The sequence below is a fragment of the Microcaecilia unicolor genome, chromosome 4 (genome assembly GCF_901765095.1).
Source record: "Microcaecilia unicolor chromosome 4, aMicUni1.1, whole genome shotgun sequence".
In the NCBI taxonomy this organism is placed as follows: domain Eukaryota; kingdom Metazoa; phylum Chordata; class Amphibia; order Gymnophiona; family Siphonopidae; genus Microcaecilia; species Microcaecilia unicolor.
This window is the reverse complement of record NC_044034.1, coordinates 188782997-188808975: the sequence shown is the minus strand read 5'-3', so window position 1 is coordinate 188808975 and position 25979 is coordinate 188782997. Positions and strand designations below refer to the sequence as shown.

The 25979-nt window shown below is 46.3% G+C and overlaps 1 protein-coding gene across 1 annotated transcript in view; it reads left to right on the top strand.

The window, feature by feature from the left end:
- The window catches only part of PIK3C2A (phosphatidylinositol-4-phosphate 3-kinase catalytic subunit type 2 alpha), a 564057-nt gene that overhangs the window by 371988 nt on the left and 166090 nt on the right, over window positions 1–25979 (top strand). The window contains 3 exon segments of the mRNA XM_030201063.1: window positions 16495–16591; window positions 16711–16805; window positions 20870–21050. Of these exon segments, the coding sequence (XP_030056923.1) occupies window positions 16495–16591; window positions 16711–16805; window positions 20870–21050 (373 nt within the window).

The window sequence follows — 25979 nt, the reverse complement described above, 5'->3', positions numbered from 1 at the left end:
TCATACGTCTTGTAACGCAAATCCTATACCATTTTTGTAGCTTTTCTTTGCACCACTTCAATTCTGTTTACATCCTTAGCAATATATGGCCTCCATGTCCCAGTGAGTCAACCAAGTGCTGTATCAAAAAATGTTCTCTAGGTATGACCAGAAATGATACAATCTGATCAAACAATTTTCAGTTGATTTAACTATCAAATTCCAATAGAATATAACTTTCCTTTAGTAAATCTAAATATTCCCAATAATTATAGCAGTTTCATCAATGTAAAATGCAAATTTATAACCAGTTGGGAGACTTTTGTTTTTGTTTTGCCTAGGACTGGCATAACCTTTCTACAAAGTTAGAATGCTACAGGACAAGAAGCAGTTGGAAAAGCCTATCCTCTTTCAGAGCTAGGCAGGAAAGGAAAGAGGGTATTTTTTGTTGTTGCTGTTTTTGTCTTTTTGGGAGGGGGGCAGGGTTAGAAGACAGAGAAGTGCACCACAACACAGATTCACAGGACAAATTAATTAAGCAATAAGCATTAAATTCAAGAGAATAGATATATCAGATAGCTAAACGTATAGCCAAAAAGTTGAGAAATTAGAATAAAATAATCAGAAATCACTGATGGAATTTGCACACGCTAAATGCCAAGAAGCCCAGTTTGTACCTGTGGGCTTGTTAACATTTAGCATGCACTAAGCTTTAGTAACAGGGCAGCAAAATATTATTCATACTTTTCTCTTGGGTTTTTTGCTGTTCTTGCTCTAGGGTGGAAGAGTAGCCTAATAGATAATGCAGTGGCCTGAGAACCTGGCGATCTGGGTTCAATTCCCACTGCAGCTCCTTGTGACTGAGAAAGTCACTTAACCCTCCATTGCCCCAGGTATAAGTACCTGAATATAATATGTAAACCACTTTGATTGTAACTACAGTAAGGCAATATATCAAATCCCATTCTTTTTCCCTTTCCCCCTCTTTTGCATGTTTTGTTGAGCTTTTCATCCTATTTTGCTTCTTTTTCTTTATTAGTAGCTTTTTTTTCTCATCTGAATTTTAGGCACCAGGAGGGTAATTCTATTTAAAAAAAAATAAAAAGGTTATACTATTTACAGAATACTAGTGCAGGTGGCAGATTTAAGTGCCCATGAGTAAATTTATAGCAGTCTATAATTTACGTGCAAACATTTGCACGCTACCCAAACTCCAACTATGTATATTCCCACTGGCAAAATACACATCATCAAAGCAGGACATGTACTTTCCACTAGCTAGTATTCTATAAAAGGTTATTTACATATGTAAGTACCCACTGATATGTGTAAATGACTAGATACCGCCATTTATACACCACCTTGCTGCCTTCAACTAGGCGGCTTCTTATAGAATTCTTCCAGGTGCTAAAGTTTTGGTGCCCAAGGTGAGCTGGCCCCTGGAATTTTTTCAGTTCTGCTAAAATGGAAATACCTAGGGATGGGTGAAGAATTGATATGAGGAAGCCGGTTTTTATTAAGAAAATTGGATACATGTGTTATGAAGACCCTGGCTAGTAACAGAGATGATAAGGGATCTCATTAGTATCAAATATTACCATACTCCTATGAGGTCCAGATTTTAGATAGGCCAGTCAAGCCTGAGTGTATATGAGGCTTCAACTGTTCACCACTTAGTTGGTATGGCGGTTTCTTTAAAGTTGAAAAGAACTGCTTTGTGTATATGCTAGAAGTGTACCTTGTATTTTCATTTGTCTTATAGATGTATTGCATTTTGATTATTGTGTCTTTCCTTGTTGTAAATAGCTTTAGGTTGAAATTTTGTTTGAGGAGGGTGGTTTCTAAGTAGAACACAGCATAACATTTTGAGGCTTATTTTCCAAACACATAGACTTACAGTTACATATGTTCTTCATGTGTTACTGTGGGGTTCTTTTCTCCAAGGACAAGCAGGCTGAATAATCCTCACAAGTGATAGGCGATCCACGCTGGCTCGGGAACCGACATTTGAAAAAGCAAAAAGTTTGCTAGAGCCTTCTGAGTGCACCGTGCGTCCGACTGCGCATGCACCGAGTTCCTTGCCGCGCTCCTCAGTTTTAATTTTCCACAAGAGGAATGACAGTTGTTTTCCTGGCTCCGCTTCTTCACCCGGGAGAGCCTTCAGTGCCTTCTTTTTTGCACGTTTAGCCTGTATTTTTTCTTTTTCTTTTTCTTTCTAGTATTGTTTAAAAAAAAGTTCCCTTTTAATTTCTTAAGTTTCTGTTTGACCCGCGTCAAGTTTCCTTTTCACGGCTATCCTTAGGCCTGCTCGGCCGGGTCTTCTCTTTTTGTGCTTTATTTTTCAGCACAATCACATTTTTTGATTTAGCTAGGGTAGTCTTCCCTTCCATGTCATCGAAGACTCCTGGTGGCTTCAAACCCTGTTCTCAGTGCAACCGGACCATCTCAGGCACTCATACTCTACCCACAGATAAAATTATTAGACCTTTATGTTCCCTTGATACTGTTTCATCGCCCTCTCAACTCCCCACTGTTATATTCCATTGTTCTATTCCCAAATGATATCCTGACGTTACTCTATCTTCCCACAACTCTTCACAATGTAACCCATAAGCGTATTGCAACAAATTGTATTTCCATCATTCACAATGTATTGTAAGCCACACTGAGCCCGCAAATAGGTGGGAAAATGTGGGATACAAATGCAAATAAATAAATAAAAATACCCATTCGTGGTGTATTCAGTGTCTTGGGCCCTACTATAGCCCAGCTCGTTGTGCCCTTTGTCAACTGGCTTGAGAAGCCCAGAGAGAAAATCTTTTTGGGGCTCAGTCCAGTCCTTCACGTCAGCATCGACTTCAGCATCAAGGGAGTGGAGGAGGGGGAGGGTATGGTTGCTGAGAGACCACAACACACTGGGAGCAGCGAGGCATCGAGTGGCTCTCCACCTGCCTCGAGGCCTCCTGCTGTGCAGGCCCCACGGGACCATCCATCGTTGGACCCGACCCAGAGGCGACGTGGGGATTTGACTTCATCCTCGTCAGCACCGAGGAGCCTCGGTGAGGTGCATCGAGCGAAGGCTAAGAAGCACCGACACCGTTCTCCCTCGACACATGGTGCTGGGAGCTCCGGGGCGCCGAGGACATCGGCACCCGAGAAGTGTCGGCGCCAGGAGGGACCGCTCCCCCTCCATACAAGAGGTGCCAACGAGTTGGTCTCCTAGCAGTCCAGTTCCTGCTCCAGAACACCATACAGCTCTACCACCAACTGCTCCACTGGCCCCAAAGCCTTTTCCGATGGTGGCTCTCGACGAGCGGATTCAAGCCTTGCTTCCAGAGCTTCTGGAAGGACTGCTGTTCCACACTACATCGGCATCGGGGGTGCTTGCGCCTACCTTGCCGTCTGCTGCAGCTATGTCTGGCCCTCCACCCGTGCTTGCAGCTCCGGTATTGGCTGCCACCCAGGTCGACTCTCCAACAACGTTGATGGAGGAAGCTTTGCCGCAGTTCATGTGGGGGTTGGCTTCTTGACATCGCCATCGAGACCACGAGTCTTCAGCGTTGAAGTGGGTTTGGTCTCGGAAGTCACTGAGGGAAGTGCTCTCTGGCACTGAGGAAGAACGCTCATGGGAGTCAGAGGAAGATCCCAGGTACTGCTGCTCAGATGAGTCTTTTGGGATTCTCTCTGAACCTTCCCCTCCACCTGAAAGGAGACCGTCTCCTCCTGAGAGCCTCTCTTTCTCATCTTTTGTGTGGGAAATGGCTCAGGCCATTCCATTCCCCATAGACATGGAGGATGAGCCCAGGGCTGAGATGCTCGAGGTCCTGGACTACACCTCTCCACCTAGAGAGGCAGTGACAGCTCCTTTGCATAAGTTACTCAGGAAGGTCCTTATGCGAAACTGGGCGACCCCTGTGTCTGGCCCTGTGATCCCTAAAAAGACATATTCCCAGTTTCGGATCCACAGGCAGCCTAGGTTGATGAGGTCTCAGTTACCCCACAACGCCATGGTGATGTACTCCGCCCTCAAGAGAGCCAAGAGTACTATGCTTCGGCACCCCCAGGCAGAGAAGCTAGGACCTTGGACTCTTTTGGGAGGAAAATGTATCAGGCCGCCATGCTCGCTGCCCATATACAGTCTTACCAGCTTTTCAAAAGCATCCGCTTGCGGAACTCGGTGCGGCAGCTGCCTAGTTTGGTCGATGCCGTCCCTCAGGAACAGGCCACACCTTTTCGCCAGCTGGTCAAACAGCAGAAGGTGTGTCGTAAATGTTTTACCAGGGGTGCATACGACACCTTTGATGTAGCATCCAGGATCTCTGCTGAAGGTATAGCAATGCGCAGACTCTCATGGCTGCGTGTTTCTGACCTGGACCATTCGGTCCACCAGAGGATTACAGATGTTCCTTGCCGGGAGGATATACTTTTCGGAGAGAAGGTGGAAGATATAGTTGACCAGATTAAGAAGCACCCAGATGCTATGACTTCTCTGCTTTCACCTCCTTAACTAGGAGGTTTTTTGGTGAGTCACGGAGTGCTCCCTATTCCTATTCTAGGTGTAGATTCACTCCGGTGTCTCACCAGCCTACTCAGGTGTGCGCCCCAGTGCACTCGTTCCCGTCAACAGCGTGCAACCAGGGCCCCCACTGCTCCCCAGCAAAAACAAGGGACGGGCTTTTGACTGGCTCCAGGAGAGCATTGCCGCAATAAAAGTGTCCATGCCTGATGATTTGCCGGTTGGGGGGAGGTTGATGGTTTTTTTACCAAAGGTGACCTCTCATAACCTACCGGTGGGTTTTTCAAATAGTCCGTTTAGGCTGTTCCCTCCAATCTGGAATCCAAACCTCCAAATTGCCCACTGAGAGCTCATTCATTCAGCTGTCTGCACAAGCAGGTACGTCTAAAGGCCCAAGCGGTTGAACCCGTTTCACCAGAGGAAGAAGGGTCGGGATTCTGTTCCAGGTACTTCCTTGTGCAAAAGAGAACAGGGGGGATGCGTCCCATCTTAGACCTAAGGGCCCTGAACAAATTCCTTGTCCGCGAAAAGTTCCGGATGGTTTTCCTGGGAACCCTTCTTCCCATGATTCAGGAACACGATTGCCTATACTCTCTGGACTTGAAGGCTGTATATATGCACATCCCGATACTTCCAGCTCATAGGAAGTATATTCGATTTTGGTTGGGAGTGCAGCTCTTCCAGTACTGCATGCTTCCCTTTGGCCTAACGTGAGCTCCCAGAGTATTCACAAAATGCCTGGCAGTAGTTGCAGTGTTGCTACACAGACTGGGAATGCATGTGTTCTCTTATCTTGACGATTGGCTGGTGAAGAGCACCTCAGAGGACAGTGCTCGGGAGTCCATACGGAAGGCTATGCAGGTGTTGGAACTACTAGGGTTCGTAATAAATAAAACGGTTCAGACATTAGAATTCATTGGAGCATTGCTCGACACGAGAACAGTTCGAGCCTATCTTCCCAAAGGCACGGGCAGACAACCTTCTGTCCCTAGTGTCTAAGGTTCGAGCATCACAGGAAGTCACAGCTCGGCAGATGTTGAGACTGTTGTGGCACATGGCCTTCACAGTTCATGTTACACCCATGGCACATCTGCACATGAGATCTTATCAATGGACCCTAGCTACTCAGTGGTATCAAGCCACGGGGAATCTAGAAGATATCATCCATGTGTCCACCGATTTTGCACATTCTCTTCAATGGTGGACAATTCGATTCAATTTGACCAAGGGACGTCCATTCCAGATTCCTCAGCTGCAGAAAATGCTGATGACGGGTGCATCTCTCCTGGGGTGGGGAGTTCATGTCGATTGGCTTCACACTCAGGGAGCCTGGTCCCCTTCGGAAAACAGGTCTTCAGATCAACCTCCTGGAGCTCCGAGCGATCTGGAACACGCTAAAGGCTTTCAGAGATCGGCTATCCAACCAAATTATTTTAATTCAAACAGACAATCAGGTTGTGATGTACTACATCAACAACAGGGGGACACTGGATCTCGCCCTCTGTGTCAGGATGCCGTCCAGATGTGTCTTTGGGCGCGCTGTCACTGCATGTTTCTCCAAGCCACTTATCTGGCAGGTGTAAACAACAGTCTGGCCCGACAGGCTGAGTTTGGTAATGCAACCTCACGAGTGGTCGCTGAATATGAGCGTAGCCCGCAACATCTTCTGAGCGTGGTGCACCCCCTCGGTGGATCTTTTTGCCACTCAATTCAATCACAAAGTCCCTTAGTTCTGTTCCAGGCTTCATTCCCATGGCAGACTTGCGTCAGATGCTTTTCTCCTACATTGGGAAACAGGCCTTCTGTATGCATACCCTCCTATACCTCTGGTGGGGAAGATTTTGCTGAAACTCCAGCAAGACCGCTGAACCATGATCCTGATTGCGCCATCTTGGCTGCGACAGATTTGGTTCCCTTTTCTTCTGGAGTCCTCCGAGGAACCATGGAGATTGGAGTTTTTTCTGATCCTCACATTCAGAACGAGGGGTCTCTTCTACATCCCAGCCTTCAGCCTCTGGCTCTCACGGCCTGGATGTAGAGAGCCTAGAATTCGCTTCCTTAGGTCTTTCGGAGGGTGTCTCCCGGGTCTTGCTGGCTTCCAGGAAAGATTCCACTAAAAGGTGTTATTCTTTTAAATGGAGAAGGCTTGCCATCTGGTTTGACAGCAAAGCCATAGATCCTCTTTCTTGTCCCACACAGACCCTGCTTGAATACCTAAAGGAAAAGTCCATAGACCATTGTTTAAAATGGACTTGGGGAAACTCCACTGCTTATTTCTGGGATAAGCAGCATAAAATGTTTTGCACTTTTTGGGATCTTACAAACCCGCCCACCTCTCTCTCTTTTATTTTTACTCTTCACTTAACTGAGGAGCGTGTCTGCATGGTGGGCGGGAAGGCACATGTGCAGTCGGATGTGCGGTGCACTCAGAAGGCTCTAGCAAACTTTTTGCTTTTTCAAATGCTGGTTCCCGGGCTGGCGCGGATCGCTGACCACTTGTAATGATTATCAGCCTGCTGTCCTCGGAGAATACCTGCTACAGGTAAGGATCTTCGCTTTACTAAGCCAAGGTAGGCACTTGCGTGTGCCTACCACATAGCAAGAAACACAGCTGTGTGATGCACTGAGGCGTCCTGCAATAGTATGTCCAGCAGCGTGCGTTAATCCTGTGCTGAAAAATATTTATTTTTATATATATTTATTTTTCAGCGTGCCCTGTGCTAATTGGGTATTGTGGCCACATTGCCACACGCTGCTCGATTACCATGGGGCTATGGAGCCCTTGGCACCAACAAAATAGGTGTCTGTAAGGGCTACCGCGGTAATGGCCACAAACCAATTGGGAAATTAGTTCATGGCCATTAAAGAAAAATGTGGAAATGAAGCCATTTTCTCCGAGGACAAGCAGGCTTATTAATTCTCACAAGTGGTGACGTCGACCCGCATCACCCAGTCCGGAATTTACAAAAGTCTGACTAGAGCGAGATATTCTGCACCTTCATGTGCGAGTGCCTTCTCACCTACCAAAAGAACGTGGTCTCCTCATTCTTTTTCTACCTCAGTGAGCGTGTTTCTTTACCGTCTCCTCACATCGCTCGGTCCTAGAGAGATTTTTTTTGTGCCTTTCGGCTGTTTTTCGTTTGTTTTTTCATCCTTTTTTGTGTTCTTGTTGTGGAACTTTTTGTTTTCCCTTAAGTATTAGTGTTTTTGCCTGGTTTTAAGTTTCCTTTTATTTTTCATTGTTGTCATGCCACTTTTAGGTCTTGACTTCAGGCGGGAACTTTCCCTTTCTTTTTTGCTGTGCCTTGCCCCTTTTTCAGGCACCATCGCTTCGTTTAATTTAGTCAAGGAAGTTTTTCCTTCTGTGTCCATGAAGGTTCCCAGAGGCTTCAAGCGCTGTACCCTGTGCAATCGGACAATCTCTGGGAAAGACAACCATTCTTGGGCCCGACCATATCCCCACTAGCTGTGTTCTCTGTCTTCACATGAAGAAGAGGACCCAGATTTCCAGAGAGGCTCAATGAGTGAGGATTTTGGAGCCAAGCCCAGTTCTTCGACGTTGGCATAGACGAGCAGTGCACCGGTATCGGTAAGCACGGCTGCTGCTAGACCCTTAGACACTGGGAGCAGTGAAGCATCGAGTGGGTCTCCACTTGCCTTGAGACCTCCTGGTGTGCAGGGCCCCCGGGACTGTCCATCGTCAGACCCGACCCCGAGGTGATGTGTGGATTTGACGTCTGCACCGAGGAGCCTTGGTGACACGCTTTGAGCGAAGGCCAAGAAGCATCATCATCGATCGCCCTCGACACATGATGCCAGGAGCTTCAAGGCGTTGAAGGATTCAGCACCCGAGAAGCATTGATGCCGGGAGGACCACTTTCCCTCTGTACTGGAGGTGCCGATGCTTCAGTCTCCCAGCATCCAAGACGCTGCTTATATATTGACCCCGGCAGATCTGCAACCTTCACCTGAGCCAGCACCCCAGCTTTTCCCAGTGTTGGCCCTGAGCTGCTGGATGGCCTCATGCAACGGTGTGCATCAGGGGTGCTTGCGCCTACCTTGCCTCCTGTTGTGGCACTGCTTGGCCCTCAGCCTGTGGTATGGCCCCGGTGTCGACTGCCACCCAAGCCAGTTCTCCCTCAATGTCAGTGGAGAAACCTTCGTCAGAGTCAAGACAGGATCCAACTTCTCGACACTGTTCTAGAGGACGTGGCTGCTCCACGTCAAGGCAGGTTTGATTTCAACACTCCCATCAGGAGGTATTGTGTGACACCGAGGAGGAGCACTCATGGTATTCAGAGGTACTTTTCTTTGAATGACTCCTATGGAATTTCTTCTGAACCCTTCCCTCCACCTGAAAGGAGAAAGTCTCCTCCGGAGAGCCTTTCATTTCCTTCCTTTGTAAAGGAAATCGCTGATGCCATTCCATTTCCTTTGGAAGTGGAGGATGAACCCAGGGTCAAGATGTTCAAGGACCTGGACTACACATCTCCTCCTAGGGGGGAGGCTGTGACTGTCCCTCTTCATGAGGTACTCAGGAAAGTCCTCGTCAGGAACTGTCGGTCCCTGTCATGCCCTAGAAGATTGATACCCAGTACCGGGTCCACAGTGTGCCTGGTTTTGATAGGATTCAGTTGCCTTACAATTCCATGAAGGTGCAATCCGCTTTCAAAAGAGCCAGAAGTTCCAGGGACCATTCCTCTGCACCCCCAGACAGAGAAGCTAGAACCCTGGATTCTTTTGAGAGAAAGATGTAACAGGCTTCAATGCTCATTTTCTGAATACAATCATGCCAGCTCTTTATGAGCAACCATGTGTGAAACTCAGTGTGCAAGTTGTCGGTCACTTTGTCAGTTGGTCAAGCAGCAGAAGATATGTCATAAGTTCTTAGCCAGGGGCATTTGCGACACTTTTGATGTGGCATCCAGAATCTCTGCCCAGAGTATAGCAATGTGCAGACTCTCATGACTGTGTGTTTCTGACTTGGAACATTCTGTTCAGCAGATGTTGGTGGATGGCCCATGCCGGAGGGATAGCCCTTTTGGAGAGAAGGTTGAGGAGGTCGAAGACCAAATCAAAAAATACACTTAAACTGTCTCCTCTCTTCCTGCCAATCACCTTCTGCATCTATCTCCTCAGCTAGGAGGACTTTTGGCAAGCCAAGGAGGAGTTCCTATTACTATCCTAGGTGTAGGTACAAATCTTCAGCTTGCCAGCCTGCTCAGGCTCAACCCCAGCGCGCTCGTTCACACCAACAGCATGCGCCAAAGGCCCCTGCTGCTCCCCAGGCAAAGCAAGGGACGAGCTGTTGACTGGCTCCAGCAGAGCATAGTCGCAGTAAAAGTGTCTGTCCTGGACGACTTGCCGGTCAGGGAGAGGCTGAAGTTTTTTCACGAATGATGGCCTCTTGCAGAGGAACTCTCAGCCTTTCTGAAAGCCCTTGCATTCGAACCTGTTCCACCAGGGGAGGAAGGGCGGGGATTCTATTCCAGGTACTTCCTTGTTCAAAGGATAATGGTTTGATGCGTCTTATCCTAGACCTAAGGGCTCTGAACAAATCCCTAGTCAGAGAAAAGTTCAGGATGGTTTCCCTGGGCACCCTTCTCCCAGTGATTCAGAAAAACGATTGACTCTGTCTCTCTGGACTTAAATGATGCATATACTCACATCCTGATACTTCCAGCCCACCAGAAGTATCTTCAGTTTCGGCTGGGAACATATCACTTTCAGTACTGCATGTTATCTTCTGGCCTTATGTCAGCTCCTAGGGTCTTCACCAAATGTCTAGTGGTAGTTGCAGCATTTCTACACAGACTGGGAGTTCATGTAACATAGTAGATGATGGCAGAAAAAGACCTGCACGGTCTATCCAGTCTGCCCAACAAGATAAACTCATATGTGCTACTTTTTGTGTATACTGGTGGTTGGGAGGTGGGGATAGTGCTGGGCAGACTTATACGGTCTGTGCCAGAGCCGATGGTGGGAGGTGGGGATAGTGCTGGGCAGACTTATACGGTCTGTGCCCTGAAGAGGACAGGTACAAATCAAGGTAGGGTATACACAAAAAGTAACACATATGAGTTTATCTTGTTGGGCAGACTGGATGGACCGTGCAGGTCTTTTTCTGCTGTCATCTACTATGTTACTATGTTACCTTACCTTGAATTGTATCTGCCATTGTCATTGCCATTGTGTTCCTGTATCTCGACGATTGGCTGGTGAAGAGCACCTGTGAGTCCATGCGGATGACTATTCGGGTTCATATCAAGTCACATCAAATTCGACCACATCCAAGGCATGGACACCTGAATGTGGAGTACCACAAGGATCACCTCTCTCACCAACCATCTTCAACTTAATGATGATCCCTTTGGCAAAACTCCTATCAAACCATAACCTCAACCCATATATATACGCTGATGATGTGACTATATACATCCCCTTCAAACAAGACATTAACGAAATCTTCAACGAAATTAATCAAAGTCTACACATCATGAACACATGGGTGGATGCATTTCTTCTGAAATTAAATGCAGAAAAAACTCAATGCCTGATTCTCACCTCCCAATACAACACAAAAGAATTCACAGCCATAAACACACCAAACCTGAACCTTCAAATCTCTGAAACGCTAAAAATCCTTGGAATCACTATCGACCGCCACCTAACGCTTGAAACTCACGCTAACAACACAACAAAAAAGATGTTTTACAGCATGTGGAAACTGAAAAGGTTAAGACCATACTTCCCAAGATCCGTCTTTCGCAGCCTAGTGCAATCCCTCGTGCTCAGCCATTTGGATTACTGCAACTCACTATACGCAGGTTGCAAAGAACAAATACTGAGGAAACTTCAAACAGCCCAGAATACAGCAGCCAGACTCATCTTTGGAAAGCCAAAATATGAAAGTGCAAAACCATTACGAGAGAAACTGCACTGGCTCCCACTCAAGGAACGCGTCACTTTTAAAATATGCACATTAGTCCACAAAATCATTCACGGCGAAGCCCCAGCCTACATGTACGAGTTGATAGACTTACCAACTAGAAACGCCAAAAGATCATCCCGAACCTTCCTTAACCTCCACTTCCCCAATTGCAAGGACGTGAAATACAAAGCGCTAAACGCGTCAACCTTTTTTCACATGAGCATGCAGTTTTGGAATACACTGCCGCGCAACTTAAGAACAATCAACGAGCAAGATTCCTTCCGCAGATTATTGAAGACCCATCTTTTCGAAAAAATTTACGGAAAGAAACAAAACGCATAAAGGCCACACTTAATGTTCACTAATGCATCATACATTCACCTCTGAATTCTCATTCCCGTAATATCACATCTCTCATACCTTTACTCACAGAAAGATATATACCATATGTCCTCATGCCTTTTTATCGCCCTCCGAGCTCCCAGTGTTTCCTTCCAAAGTTTCAATGTTTATGTTCCATTGTTACATTCTCTAACGATACCTCAATTGTTTCGCATAACTCTGCACAATGTAATCCATAACCAATCTGTAACAAAATGTATTTCTAACATTTAACTCTTATTGTAAGCCACACTGAACCCGCAAAAAGGTGGGAAAATGTGGGATACAAATGCAATAAATAAGAGGAGTTTGAACTGTATGCGGAAACGGATAGGAAGCCAGTGAAGTGACTTGAGGAGAGGGCTAATATGAGCATAACGACCCTGGTGGAATATTAGTCGTGCAGCAGAATTTTGAACAGATTGAAGAGGAGAGAGATAGCTAAGTGGAAGACCTGTGAGAAGCAAGTTGCAATAGTCTAAGCGAGAGGTGATAAGAGTGTGGATGAGGGTTCTGGTAGTGTGCTCAGAAAGGAAAGGGCAAATTTTGGTGATATTATAGAGAAAGAAACGACAGGTTTTAGGAGTCTGTTGAATATGTGCAGAGAAGGAGAGGGAGGAGTCGAAGATGACCCTAAGGTTACGAGCTGATGAGACAGGAAGGATGAGAGTGTTATCCACAGAAATAGAGAATGGGGGAGGAGGAGAGATTGGTTTAGGGAGAAAGATAAGAAGCTCAGTCTTGGTCATGTTTAGTTTCAGATGGCGCTGAGACATCCAGGCAGCAGTGTCAGACAGGCAGGCTGATACTTTGGCCAGGATTTCGACTGAGATTTCTGGTGTGGAGAGGTAGATCTGGGAGTCATTAGTGTAAAGATGATACTGAAAACCATGGGATGAGATCAGAGTACCAAGGGAAAAGGTTTAGATGGAAAGAGGTCCCAGTACAGATCCCTGAGGTACACCAACTGACAGTGGAATAGAAGTAGAAGAGGATCCACTAGAGTATACACTAAAGGTACGCTGGGAGAGATAAGAAGAAAACCAGGAAAGAACAGAGCCCTAAAATCCAAGTGAAGTCAGCGTATCAAGGAGTAGGCTGTGATCAACAGTGTCAAAAGCAGCAGATAGATCAAGAAGGATGAGGATAGAATAGAGACCTTTGGATCTGGCCAGGAACAGATCATTGGAGACTTTAGCAAGCGCTGTTTCAGTTGAATGAAGGGGGCGAAAGCCAGATTGAAGTGGATCAAGAATAGCTTGAGATGAAAGAAAGTCAAGGCAACGGCGGTGAACAGCACGTTCAAGTATCTTGAAGAGGAAAGGGAGGAGGGAGATGGGGGCGATAGTTGGAAGGACAGGTAGGGTCCAATGAAGATTTTTTAAGGAGTGGTGTGACTATGGCATGTTTGAAGGCATCAGGAACAGTCGCAGTGGACAGTGAAAGATTGAGGATATGACAGATAAACGGGATGACAGTAGGAGAGATAGTGTTAAGTAGATGGGTGGGAATAGGATCAGAGGAACAGGTAGTTAGTTTCGAGGAGGAAAGAAGATGTGTAGTTTCCACTTCAGTGATTTCAGAAAAGGAGGCAGGGGTTGGAGGGTTGAGAGAATGGACTAAGGGAAGGAGAGGTGGAGGTGACCTGGTTGAGAATTCAAGTTTAATCTTGTGACCCTTATCATGAAAGAACTCAGCCAGAGTCTGGGGGGAAAGTGAAGGGGGTGTTGGAGGTGAAGGCACTTTGAGGAGAGAGTTCAGTGTGGCAAAGAGACGACGAGGGTTTGAGCCAAGAGAATTTATCAACTGGATGTAATAGTCCTGTTTGGCAAGTAAAAGAGCAGACTTGAAGGAGGTCAGCAAGAATTTGAAATGTATGAAGTCAGCATGGCCCCAGGATTTCAGCCAAAGGCGTTCGGCAGAGCGGGCACAGGAACATAGGTAGCGGATTCTAGAGGTCAGCCAAGGTTGGGGTTTGGTACGTTTTACAGAACAGGGAATGAGAGGAGAGAGAGTATCCAGAGCAGAGGAGAGAATAGTATTATAGGAAGAGACAACCTCATTGACAGACTTGGATAACATAGTGGTAGTGAAATTTGAAACATTGGAGGACAGAGTAGAAGGGTCCCTCCACCCTCCTGGGCCTGTTTTATTCAGTTCCAGGCTGCACTCTCATTCATATTGTATATAGTTTCAGGTTAATCTGTATTATGTCCTCGCCATTGCGAGGCCCAGTTCACCAATGTTTGTTGTTTTTGGTGAGCCTGGATGCTAGGGGTTCCCTACTTGTGATAATTAATAATCCTGTTTGTCCTCTGAGGAAAGCAGGCTTCATATTCTCACAGTCCCTCCCACCTCCCCTTGGAGTTGTCTCCTTTTGTAGTTTTGTACTTTATTTTTTGCTGTAGTATTATATTAAACTGAGGAGACCGCGTTCTCATGGCGGGCAGGAAGGCACTTGCGCATGTGTGGTGGAGCATGTCTCATTCTCCACAAAGTTCTCATTAGACTTTTGTAAATTCCAGACCAGGTGACGTGGGTTGGTGTCACCACTTGTGAGAATATAAAGCCTGCTTGTCCTCGGAGAACACCTGCTATAGGTAAGTACCTGTGTTTTATCGTCGCACCAAAAATGTCCACAGCGTGCGGAAAACCCACATGCTGACAACAGCACAGGCCACTTTTTAGCGTGGCTTTGGTAAAAGAGCCCCTATGAACTTTGTAAAGTATGTGCTTTGAAAATGAGAACATTAATAACTTATATCTTCCTGGGAAATCAGATAGTCACCTTATTCTCTAACTCCTGACTAATTTAAAGAAAGGTGCATATGAGGTCAGAGAGATGGTTAAATATTATCTCAGCTAATCTACTGCCCCTTCTTCTCCTTAGAGATCCTCATCAGATGTTCATATAGATAGGTAAGAGAGTAAGAGGAGTTAGAGAATAAGGTTTCTCTAACTCCTCTTACTCTTACCTATCTGTATGTTCCATCTTTGCTTCCTACACTGTCAATTAAAATGTTCTATTATGTATTGTGTTGACATTGTAAATAGTATACTATGCCATATTTTGTATTATTTGAATATTTTTATTTCTGTAATTGTCTATTGCTCATGTTTGTTTTATTCTTACTGTACACCACCTTGAGTAAATTCCTTCAAAAAGGCAGTAAATAAATCTTAATAATAATTAAATAAAATAAAGGGAATAATCAGTAGTCAGTGTATTTTTGAAGGTTAAAGTTAAAAAAAAAAAAGAATGGTTGAAATTGCCAGGATTGCCTGAATTTTGCGTTGATATCTATTGATGGTTTCTAATGGATTTCTATTTATTTTATTTTATTGATTACCTTTAAAAGTGGACTAACATGGCTACCACATCTCTCTACTCATAATGGATTTTATGAACCAGTGAAACTTTTCTACCTCATATCTTTGTGGTTGAGACAGTTGATCTTTATTTGTTATCTATCATATTATGTTTGTTTCTGCCTGATAGAAAGGTACTCAGCCCCATAAGCCAACTACCTCCCTTCTTGTAGTAAGCATTGATCGATGTGCAGTATTGCACCGTATGCATTGGTATGCCAAGGGTATTTGGTGATCTAGGAAAACCTTCACTCTTGCCTGCCCCCCCCCCCCCCCCCCCAAATTATCTTTCAGGCCCTTGGACCCTCCAGTTATCATGATCACCCCAACATCACCCTTCCCAAAATGAACTGTGTGAAAATTGCTCACCCTCCCTTCTGGTAAAATTTATTTATTTATTTGTCACATTTGTATCCCACATTTTCCCACACATTTGTAGGCTCAATGTGGCTTACATAGTACCATTTCTAAGATAAGCAGCATAAAATGTTTGTACTTTGTTTGGGATCTTGCCAGGTATTTGTGACCTGGATTGGCCACTGTTGGAAACAGAATGCTGGGCTTGATGGACCTTTGGTCTATCCCAGTATGGCAGTACTTATGTACTTCCTATTTATTTATTTATTTATATATTTCACAGACTTGATATACTGGTAAAGCCTGAATACTTACTGTAGTTTCTTTAACTTTGTATGGTTGCCATGAACTGTTTAGCTTTGATTGCAGCTGCTTTCTTGCATCTCCCCCCCCCCCCCTTAAAGAAGCTGCTGCTCTAGGTGTCTGCCTAATGGTTGGGCTGGCCCTGTTGGTATCCACAGCTTGCCATGTATACTGGTAAGGGACGCTAGCACAGTGTTCCTCAAACCTCTCCTGTTTGATTTTTCAGGATATCTTAATATAGTGGAGTAGCAGCCTAGTGGCCTGAGAACCAGGGAAACTGGGTTTGCTTCTCACTGCAGTTCCTTGTCACTCTGAGGAAGTTACTTAACCCTCTGTTGCCCGAGGCACAACATAAAGTACCTCTTTATAATAAATAAACTGCTTTGATTGTAACCACAAAAAGGTGGTATATCAAATCCCTCCCCCCCCCCCAAAAAAAAAAAAGAATACTCATAAGACACACTGCACTAACACTATCTGCTCTCTGTGTATTCCTTACAGTCCACTAAACTATTTTCTTCTGCTAATGAATGTCTTTTTTAGTGGTAAAGTCTTTTATGCAGGTAGCTTTACATGTTTGCTCTTGTCAATTCACTTTGAAAGAGAGAGCCTTCTGTTTGCTGCTTGAATCTAAGTCAACAGTCTGGTCATTTTACAGGTTTGCTGACCAGGAAGTGCGCTCAGTAGCTGTGAAATGGATAGAGGGAGCACTCTCAGATGATGAGTTAACAGACTTCCTCCCACAGTTTGTGCAGGTGATACTCCATTTTCCCCTAGTTTGTTCTCTAATTTGAATACCACTAATCCTGGAAATTGATGATCTTTTAAATCCCTTCAAAAAATAAACTGCATGTCTTCTGTTTCTTGTAACCAGGCTTTGAAATATGAAATCTATTTGGACAGCTCATTAGTGAGGTTTCTACTGACTCGAGCACTAGGAAATATTCATGTAGCGCACTACTTGTATTGGTAAGACTATCCGATTTTATTCTATCAGAATATTTCATCCACTTTGACAACCATGAGAAATCTACTACTACTACTACTATTTGACATTTCTAGAGCGCTACAAAGTGTACGCAGCGCTGTACAAACACAGAAGAAAGACAGTCCCTGCTCAAAGAGCTTACAAAAAGTAAAGCATTTAAATTTAAAATATTTAAGCAGTCAAGCACAAGAGAACAGTCACAGAAGGACTGAAGATGTTGAAGGGTGGTCAGTGTGATTAGGTGTAACTCTGGTTGGAGTAGTGGGAGAAGGTGATAGAAGAATAGAAATGGGTGAGGTAAAAGTAATGAGTGGGTTGATAGGGAGGTTATATAAGACATGTCGCTCTAGGGGTGGGTGGGTAGAGGGGTAGGGTGGGCGGGACTAAGTCTAAAGCAGGAGAAGGTATTCTCTGCAGCCTATCTGTGAGATGGAAAATGCTCTCTGAAGCTGCTGCTGCTATAAGTTGTTAGTTTTCTCTCCCTGAAAGAGATCCAAGCCACACCCACGCTTCTAATTCTAATTGTACACCGCCTTGAGTGAATTCCTTCAAAAAGACGGTAAATAAATTCTAATAAATAAATAATAAAAATTGTTCTTGAGCCAGCCAGGGTTGGTGTATGTTGTGGAGGCAATGTTCAGAACCCCAGGGGAGGAGAAAGTCACAGCTGTTGTTCAGTGGTGATATCTAATTGTAAGACTGGATATATACATTGGGTTCCAGATGAAGTTGCAGTCTGTCGAGCTTTGCTAAAGTATTGTCAGTAAAATTGTTGGACTAAATGGAAGGGCTTGAGTGGGTAGAAATGGTGGTGGGGGGGGGGGGGGGGGTTAGAACTACAGATCGTTCCAAGTGAAGGTTCATGGCGTTGCATTCCCAATAGGGGACCAATTTTGGTTGAAATGAAAGTCCAGAAGAATAAAGGAAAACTGCCAGGCCAGAAACAAATTGTGTATTAAGGTGACAATCTCTTGTTTCTACTGCTGTGGTGATAGCTTTAGGAACAACTCCCATGAAGCAGTTTCTCCCAGAGTCACTACTTTGCCTCTTTTTCCCTCACCTATGTTGGTCAGCTGATATGCAGAAGCTGTAGTTCTCTGTTCACACAGTGCAGTAAAAGACCTGTTTTAAAGAGCCCTGGGTCTGTACAGTGAGGATGGCAAAGGTAACTATAATGGATTTGAAAAAACTGCAGGACAGTGGTTTCCAGGCCTGAATTCTGATTAATGTCACCTTCAGTGGAAAATGCTGGAAAGGCTTATGATACAGGCCTAAACTGGCAAGTGTGGCTAATTACATTATCAATGATCATTCTCCCAAGGGAAAGATACATCTTGGGACAAAAAGGTGTGTATACATAGTGCTGAGGCGTTCTGTATTAGCTGCACAGGTGAGTAACATTCAACGTTTTATCTTGTTAAGAGAGTGCCTTGTTTCTCTTATGGAGAATTAAGATGGCTAAGGATTGTTGCCTAAATATTCCACTTGTGCCAGATTGTTGTCTGTTCTGTAAAAAGACAAATTCAGAAAACAAGCAGAGACCTAGAATGTTGGTCTACCTATAGCAGAGATTTGTGTGTGTGTACGCTTGCATTTATAACGCCAACAAGAGCACATTACAGTGGTGCTAGCATCTCTGCATTGGCTCCCAGTGCTCAGAAGAAATTTTAAAGTCTTATTCCATAGTGTTTCTCTAGACTGTCACAGATGGGTTATGCACTCCTACCAGCAGATAGAGACTGAGAGCCAGATGAACTAACTCCACGGAAAGAGCCCTTCCCTTACCAATCCCTTAGCGAATCGGTAAAAAACGGGCATGCATGAAGGAAATCGCATGCAAATGAGCTCATGCTGTTAGCTCATTTGCACGCGATTTCCTTCCTAAGGAGAGGAAGCCAGTTGGCCAGCTGAGCATGCGCAGAGCAGCCAATCGTTATGCTGGCTGCTCTGCGCATACCAAAGATGGCTTCATACATGTCCTTTACTCAAAAAAAAAAAAAAGGACATCCCTGACGAGCACTTGGACGTTTTTCCCTTCAGATTTTGTGATTGGCGGTCTTCTCTTGGACGTGATTTTCTTACGTGCCCAAAATGACCATGCAGGAGGGAATCGGGGATCGGGACTTGCGAGGACATCCAAATCAAAACTATTTGGACGTCCCTTTCGATTATGCCCCTCCAGGTCTCTCTCAGCTAATCACAGCGCATGTAGCTGTCACTGGTGTCAGCTAAATGCACTGTGATTGGCTGAGAGACCTGGAGGGACATAATCGAAAGGAACGTCCAAATAGTTTTGATTTAGACATCCACGCACATCCCGATCCCCAATTCTCTCCGGCGGGTTTCGGGCACGTAAGAAAAACATGTCCAAGAGAAGGACGCCCATCACAAAATCTGAAGAAAAAAACCACCCCACGTGTTCGTCAGGGACATCCTTTTATTTTTTTTTTTGAGTGAAGGATGTCCAAGTGTTAGGCACTTGAAAGGACGTCCCTGACGAGCACTTGGACTTTTTTTTTTCTTTCGATTTTTGCAATTGGCATTCTCCTCTGCATGCGTCCCGCTCATAGCAGCCCCAACAAGAGGTGCAGACCTCCCGTTAGGTTTTCCATGGTGCATGGGGTCGGAAACGGTAGTGCATCGCATTCACATTATAATAATAAGTAGCTCATTTGCATTCCATTTTCGTTAGCTGCTACCGTGACAGGAAAATGGCTCGGAGAACCCTTTTGTGCATGTCCCGGTTTACTACTTGCAAGCTAAACTGGCTAGAACCAGTTTAAAAACCACGTTGCTGGCTCGTTAAGTTTAATGCATCTGGTCCTGAGAATACACTGAACTTACAGCAGGCGTGTAAGTGGGCTGTGCAGTACCCTGAAAGTCAGTCTGTTCTTAGCAGATGGTAGAAAGCCTGTGCAGTCCCTGTAGATTTACTTAAAAAAAAAAAAAGTAGTAAGAAGGTTCTTTGAATCCAGGCAAGCCATTGAGACCACAGCAGGAAGTGGTGTAGGTTCACAAGCTGATTAAGTATTTAAAAAGACAACAACAACAAAAAAAAGCATTACATTTCTATTAGTTTTCTTTTTCTCCATTTGGACCTATTCCTGCTTGCCAGATGGGGGCTGAGTCTCTTGGGGGGGTCTCTGAAGCTCCGGGGTGCCACACTTGGGCGGCCAAGTCCCTCCCCTCCTCCCCCCTTGTGGTGGTCTGTGTTGAACTATCTGGCTTCATTCCCCGGTCCTCCTTTGCTGCTCTTAGGCATGGGGAGGGTTGGGAAGAGAAGGGTCTGCCTGCAGCTTCTCCCCTTACCGGTCTGTGACTTGCTCTGAAGCAGCAAAAAATAAATAAAAATAAAACAAAACAAAAAAACAAGACACAAAAACTTCCTCCACAGAGCATACTCTGGTGTGTTTTCAGAGAGAGTGCGAGAGCATATTTACAGTGGTGCTAGCATCTCTGCATTGACTCCCAGTCCATGCTCACAGGAAACTTGTCTTATTCTTGATAGTCGCATCTTTGTCTTTCACAATCTCTTCCTTTATTTAACCCACTAAAAGAATAGCATCCTAATAGAGAGGTACATGCCAAGTCTGGAAATTCCTTACAACTTGTGGAACACCTTGCCTTTCAATCTGCCTCTTTCTAATGTGATCTGAAGGATTTCAGAAAGTGTCTTGTAATAGAAAGAAAATAAGATGATACCTTTTTTATTGGACTAACTTCATACATTTTTGATTAGCTTTTGAAGGGAAAAACCACCTTCAGATCTGATATACACAAAAAGCAATAATTTGTATCATCCGTTGCAGATGTGAATCTAAATGTGTATGTATTTGTGCGTTATATGTATGTATTTGTACATTGTGTATGCATGTGTGATGTATGTGTACAGAGTGTAGCAAAATTGGTTGATTGGTTGATACAGAATATATACATGTCTAAAACCACCTTCATATCCTAGGGCTACTGCCTTCATTAGGCTAGATGCAAGAGTAGACCTTTAAAATAAATATGTCATATTCAATTTTGCATATGTTTTTTTTAGGTTACTAAAAGATGCTCTAAATGACTCAAATTATGGTGTTCAGTATGAGCACATTCTGGGCGCGCTGCTCTCTCTCATTGGGAGAGGGCTGAGGGAAGAGTTAGAGAAGCAGAGCAGACTTGTGCAGCTTCTGGGAGTTGTTGCAGAAAAGGTTCGGCATGCTGGTGGCTCAGCCAGACAGGTGCGTACCCACAGATCTTGCAAAGCAATGGTAAATGGATTTCAACTTTTTTTCAAATTCTTGTATTACATTTCTAGTTCTGTTTTATGTATGTATTTTTTTATTTTTCTGATTGAACTCTAGATAGTTACAGATGCTGTTGTATGTTTGTCATTCTTGGCATATTGTCTTTAGCGGTACAATGCCTGGAAAGGGGTGTCAGAAAAAATAATGGACATGAAACTTGGTAAATATTTCTAGGCTACAAATTGAATGTGTAGAGTAAGCAATGAGTGAATTTACTTTTTTGAAATTAGAAGATGTGTAGTTCTCTGCTAGGGTTGCTATATGGTTGCTCCCAATTAATCCCAAAATGTGCTTATCATTGATCATTCAAGTTGTGAAATAATTAAGTTCTAAACATTAGTAAGACATGGTGACGCTTTATTTACACATCTTATGCAACACAGTGATCAGCTGAATACACAGACCAGAAGTCCTGACGTAAACCTATCTGTCTCAGACAAACTAAGGACTAATTATCCCCGACTATAGGTAATATATCCTGATATCTCGCCTTGCCGCCTGACACAGACTCCCAATGGTAGAGAAGTGGATTTTTACTCAGAGTCTCTAGCTGACAACCTCAGCGAGCCTCCCAGTCCAGGAATAAGGTCCAAGAGTTGAATTCTGGATGCAAATGGTACAGTCTTAGATAAGGCCTGATGTTGAAGCTGAGCAGGCCTTGTTAGTTGGTTACAAGGCATGCAGTTCACTGGTGTTAGAAAAATCAGTCTCTTGCTCTCTTTAGAGCTTTCTATCCACCTGCAAATTCTCCGGTTTTCCTATCTCTGGTGTTCTCTTCTTCTTCCTCTCCTTCCAACTCTTCTTTCTAACTAACTTTCTCTTCGGTCCAAACCTTTGGTATCCCAGCGTCAGATGATACCTGTGGACCAATCACATATGGTGACATAATGTCCAGCCAGATTCATAGTCATGAAGAAGCCTTTGTTATAGCCATGAACCGGTTATCAATGGCATGCACATTCCTTGTGTTATTCCATTCTTTTAAAGCCCTGGGTGATTTTCTCCTCCAAGCTTCCCAGGGAGATAACGGGGACCAGTTTGCAACAAAGAATATGTCCTTGGATGAAATAATCTTGCAATGCTCAGCAGTAACTTTCCTTTGCAAGAAAGCTGGATTCTGATAGTTACAAATGTATTCAGGCCACAGGCTGTAGAATGATTCAGGCTTGTATAGGCCAAGACCAGCAAAGGTGAGATCTCAGGTAAATACCCCTTTCCATATCATCATGCTGATCAATCCATAGACTGGTGGGTTGTGTCCATCTACCAGCAGGTGGAGATAGAGAGCAAAGCTTTTGCCTCCCTATATGTGGTCATGCGCTGCCGGAAACTCCTCAGTATGTTCTCTATCTCAGCAGGTGGTGGTCACACACAGCAGCAGCTCTGGCTAGGCCTCCAAGCCTAATTTTTAGGTTTTGTTGAGTGCCTGGGGTTGAGGGCTCTTCTTGAGCAAGTGCAAACCTGGTGGTGCCAGGTCCCTCCTTTTCTCCCCCCTCCCGCTAGCTCCGTTAAAAAAAAAAAAAAAAAAAAATTTGAACGTCCTTAAGGGCGTTTATTTCGACGTTTATTTAAACGTTTATTGCAGCTACTCACTGGGACACCAGTTCGTTACAGCTCGGAGCGAGAAGCAGGTAATTTTTACCTTTTTATAGCGGGCAGGGGGTTCCCCGATCGATCTCCACGTGGCCTATGGCGTCGGAGGGCGAGGGTGCGAAGAATCGCTCCCCGGACCGCGTGTGCGCTTCTAGCGGGGATGCGGGGGTCTTAAAGTCTGATTCGCCCTTGGTGGGTGTCAGTTTGGAGGCCGGTCAGTGTCCTGGTCTTCCTCCGGTGCGGCGGTTTTTCCCGCCATAAACGCCCATCCCCCGCTGCTCGCCTCCGCCATCTTGGCCGGCCACTCTGCTCGGACGGCTTCTTCTTGGGCCGCCCTTGAGCTGGGAGACGTTCATGCCATGGCCGCCCTTGATTTGGGCGACGGCAAAAAAGCGGCTAAAGTTAAGCGCCGTTCTTCCCGCGCGGCTCCTTCGCGGAGTGTCGCGCCCGACGCCATCTTGGATGCGCAGCATGTTTCTCCCCCGCTCTTGCGAGCGCCGGTTGAGGGTACATCTAGGGCTGTGGCCCAGGCTGCTGAAATACACAGTCTGGGGGGTTTCTCCCCCGAGTTTATTTTGCTGCTGCATCAGGCCTTCCTTATGCAAAACGCTGCCCCTTCTCCCTTGTCCGACAAAGGGGTTGAGGCCCCCGGAAGTAAACGCCCTCTGGTGGATTCCCAGGGCTTAGAGGACTGTCTCCTCTGATGTAGATGAGGGCAGCGTATCTGAGTTCTCCCAACGGTCCTTTGGGGATTCTTTGGAGGAGACGGATTCCCGCTCGGATGGAGCGGATGACCCCTCTGCAGCGCGGATCTTTCACTCAGAGGATTTGCCCAACCTGTTAGTGCAGGCCATGAGCATTTTGAAGATTTCCTCTCCAGAGGACGTCTCTCCCTCAGCCCCTGTTGGCTCCGCCATTATGCTGGGGACGAAGCGCCCGCCTAGAACCTTCCACGTGCATGATGCCATGCACACCTTAATTTCGGCTCAATGGGATGTCCCGGAAGCGAGCCTCAAAGTGGCTAGGGCTATGTCCCACCTCTATCCTTTGCCTGAAAGTGAACGTGAGGCCTTTCTTTGGCCTACCGTGGATTCTTTAATCACTGCGGTGACTAAGAAAACGGCGTTGCCGGTGGAAGGTGGCACGGCCCTAAAAGACGCCCAAGACAGAAGATTGGAGGCGGCTTTAAGGTCGTCCTTCGAGGCGGCTGCCTTAAGTTTGCAGGCCTCAGTTTGCGGCTCCTATGTGGCCAGGGCGTGCCTGACGATTGTGCAGCGGGCTTCCCCCTCTGATCCTTCCTTGAGGGCTGATTGGCCGGCCCTGGAATCGGGCTTGGCTTATTTGGCAGACTTACTGTATGATGTCTTGAGAGCCTCGGCTAAAGGTATGGCTCAGACAATCTCTGCACGGCGCTGGCTTTGGCTGAAACATTGGTCTGCTGACCACGCCTCTAAGTCCCGCCTGGCTAAGTTGCCTTTTAAAGGCAAGCTGCTCTTTGGGGTCAAGCTGGACAAAATTGTGACCGATCTCGGCACGTCTAAGGGCAAGAGGTTACCAGAGGTCAGGGCTCGGGCCAGTGCTCGCCCCGGTAACTCCAGAGGACGGTTTCAGGAAGCCCGTCGGTACCGCCCGGGCAAGTCGGGCTCCTCTGCCCCCTCTTCCTTCAAGAGGAACTTCTCCCCCAAGCAGCATTCCTTTCGCAGAGACCGCCGTCCCGGAGGTGCGCCCTCCGGTCCTCCCCCAGGGTCTCATACCCAATGACGGGGTCCTGCTCCATGGCCCAGTGCAGATTGGAGGACGCCTGTCCTCGTTTCTGGGCGAGTGGACCAGGGTAACTTCAGACGCTTGGGTGCTGGAAGTCATCAGAGACGGCTACAAGCTAGAGTTCTGCTGACCCTTAAGAGACGGGTTTGTACTCTCTCCCTGCAAGTCTCCGGTCAAAGCTGTGGCAGTGCAGCAGACCTTGGTCAATCTGATCTGCCTGGGTGCGGTCGTTCCGGTGCCAGAAACTCAGCTTGGCAAGGGACGTTACTCCATTTACTTTGTGGTACCAAAGAAAGGAGGTTCTGTACGGCCTATCCTCGACCTCAAAGGGGTCAATCGGGCCTTGAAAGTTCGGCACTTTCGCATGGAGACTCTCCGCTCTGTTATAGCGGCAGTGAAGGCAGGGGAGTTCCTGGCATCCTTGGACATCAAGGAAGCGTACTTGCATATTCCCATCTGGCCTCCTCATCAACGCTTTCTGCGTTTTGCAGTCCTGGGCCGACACTTCCAGTTCAAAGCCCTCCCGTTCGGGTTGGCTAATGCTCCGCGGACCTTCTCCAAAGTAATGGTGGTCATCGCGGCCTTCCTGCGGAAGGAAGGAGTACAAGTCCATCCTTATCTGGACGACTGGTTGATCCGAGCCCCCTCTTATGCAGAGTGCGGCAAAGCTGTGGACCGAGTGATTGCTCTTTTGAGCTCCCTGGGGTGGATCATCAACTGGGAGAAAAGCCAGCTGCGCCCGACTCAGTCCCTGGAGTATCTGGGAGTTCGATTCGACACCCAAGTGGGCAGAGTGTTCTTGCCGGACAATCGGATTGTCAAACTTCAGGCTCAGGTGGACCAGTTCCTAGTAGCCTCTCCGCTTCGGGCTTGGGACTATGTGCAGCTGTTGGACTCTATGACGGCCACGATGGAAGTAGTGCCCTGGGCCAGGGCTCATATGAGACCACTACAACACTCTCTGCTGCAGCGCTGGACTCCGGTGTCGGAGGATTATGCTGTGCGCCTTCCCTTGGACCCAGAAGTGCGCAAGGCGCTGAGCTGGTGGCTGAAGACAGACAAGTTGTCTGCAGGGATGCCTCTTGTGACCCCGGAGTGGATTGTCGTCATGACGGATGCCTCTTTGACGGGCTGGGGAGCCCACTGCATGGGAAGGACAGCGCAGGGGCTCTGGTCTCCTGCAGAGGCAAAGTGGTCTATCAACCTCCTGGAACTCAGAGCCATTCGGTTGGCGTTTTTGGAGTTCCTCCCGGTACTGGCGTTGAAGCCAGTACGGGTCCTGTCGGACAATGCCACGGCTGTGGCCTATGTCAACCGCCAGGGAAGGTACCAAGAGCGCCCCTCTAGCCAAGGAAGACGAAGCGCTGGGTCCAGCCGAGCCTAGTTCTGATGGCGTCATCGGCCAATTGCCAAGTGCCGCGCTTTTTCAGCAGAGGACGGGACCCTCGATCTCTGGGAGTAGATGCTCTTCTCCAACAGTGGCCGACACAAGAGCTTCTCTATGTG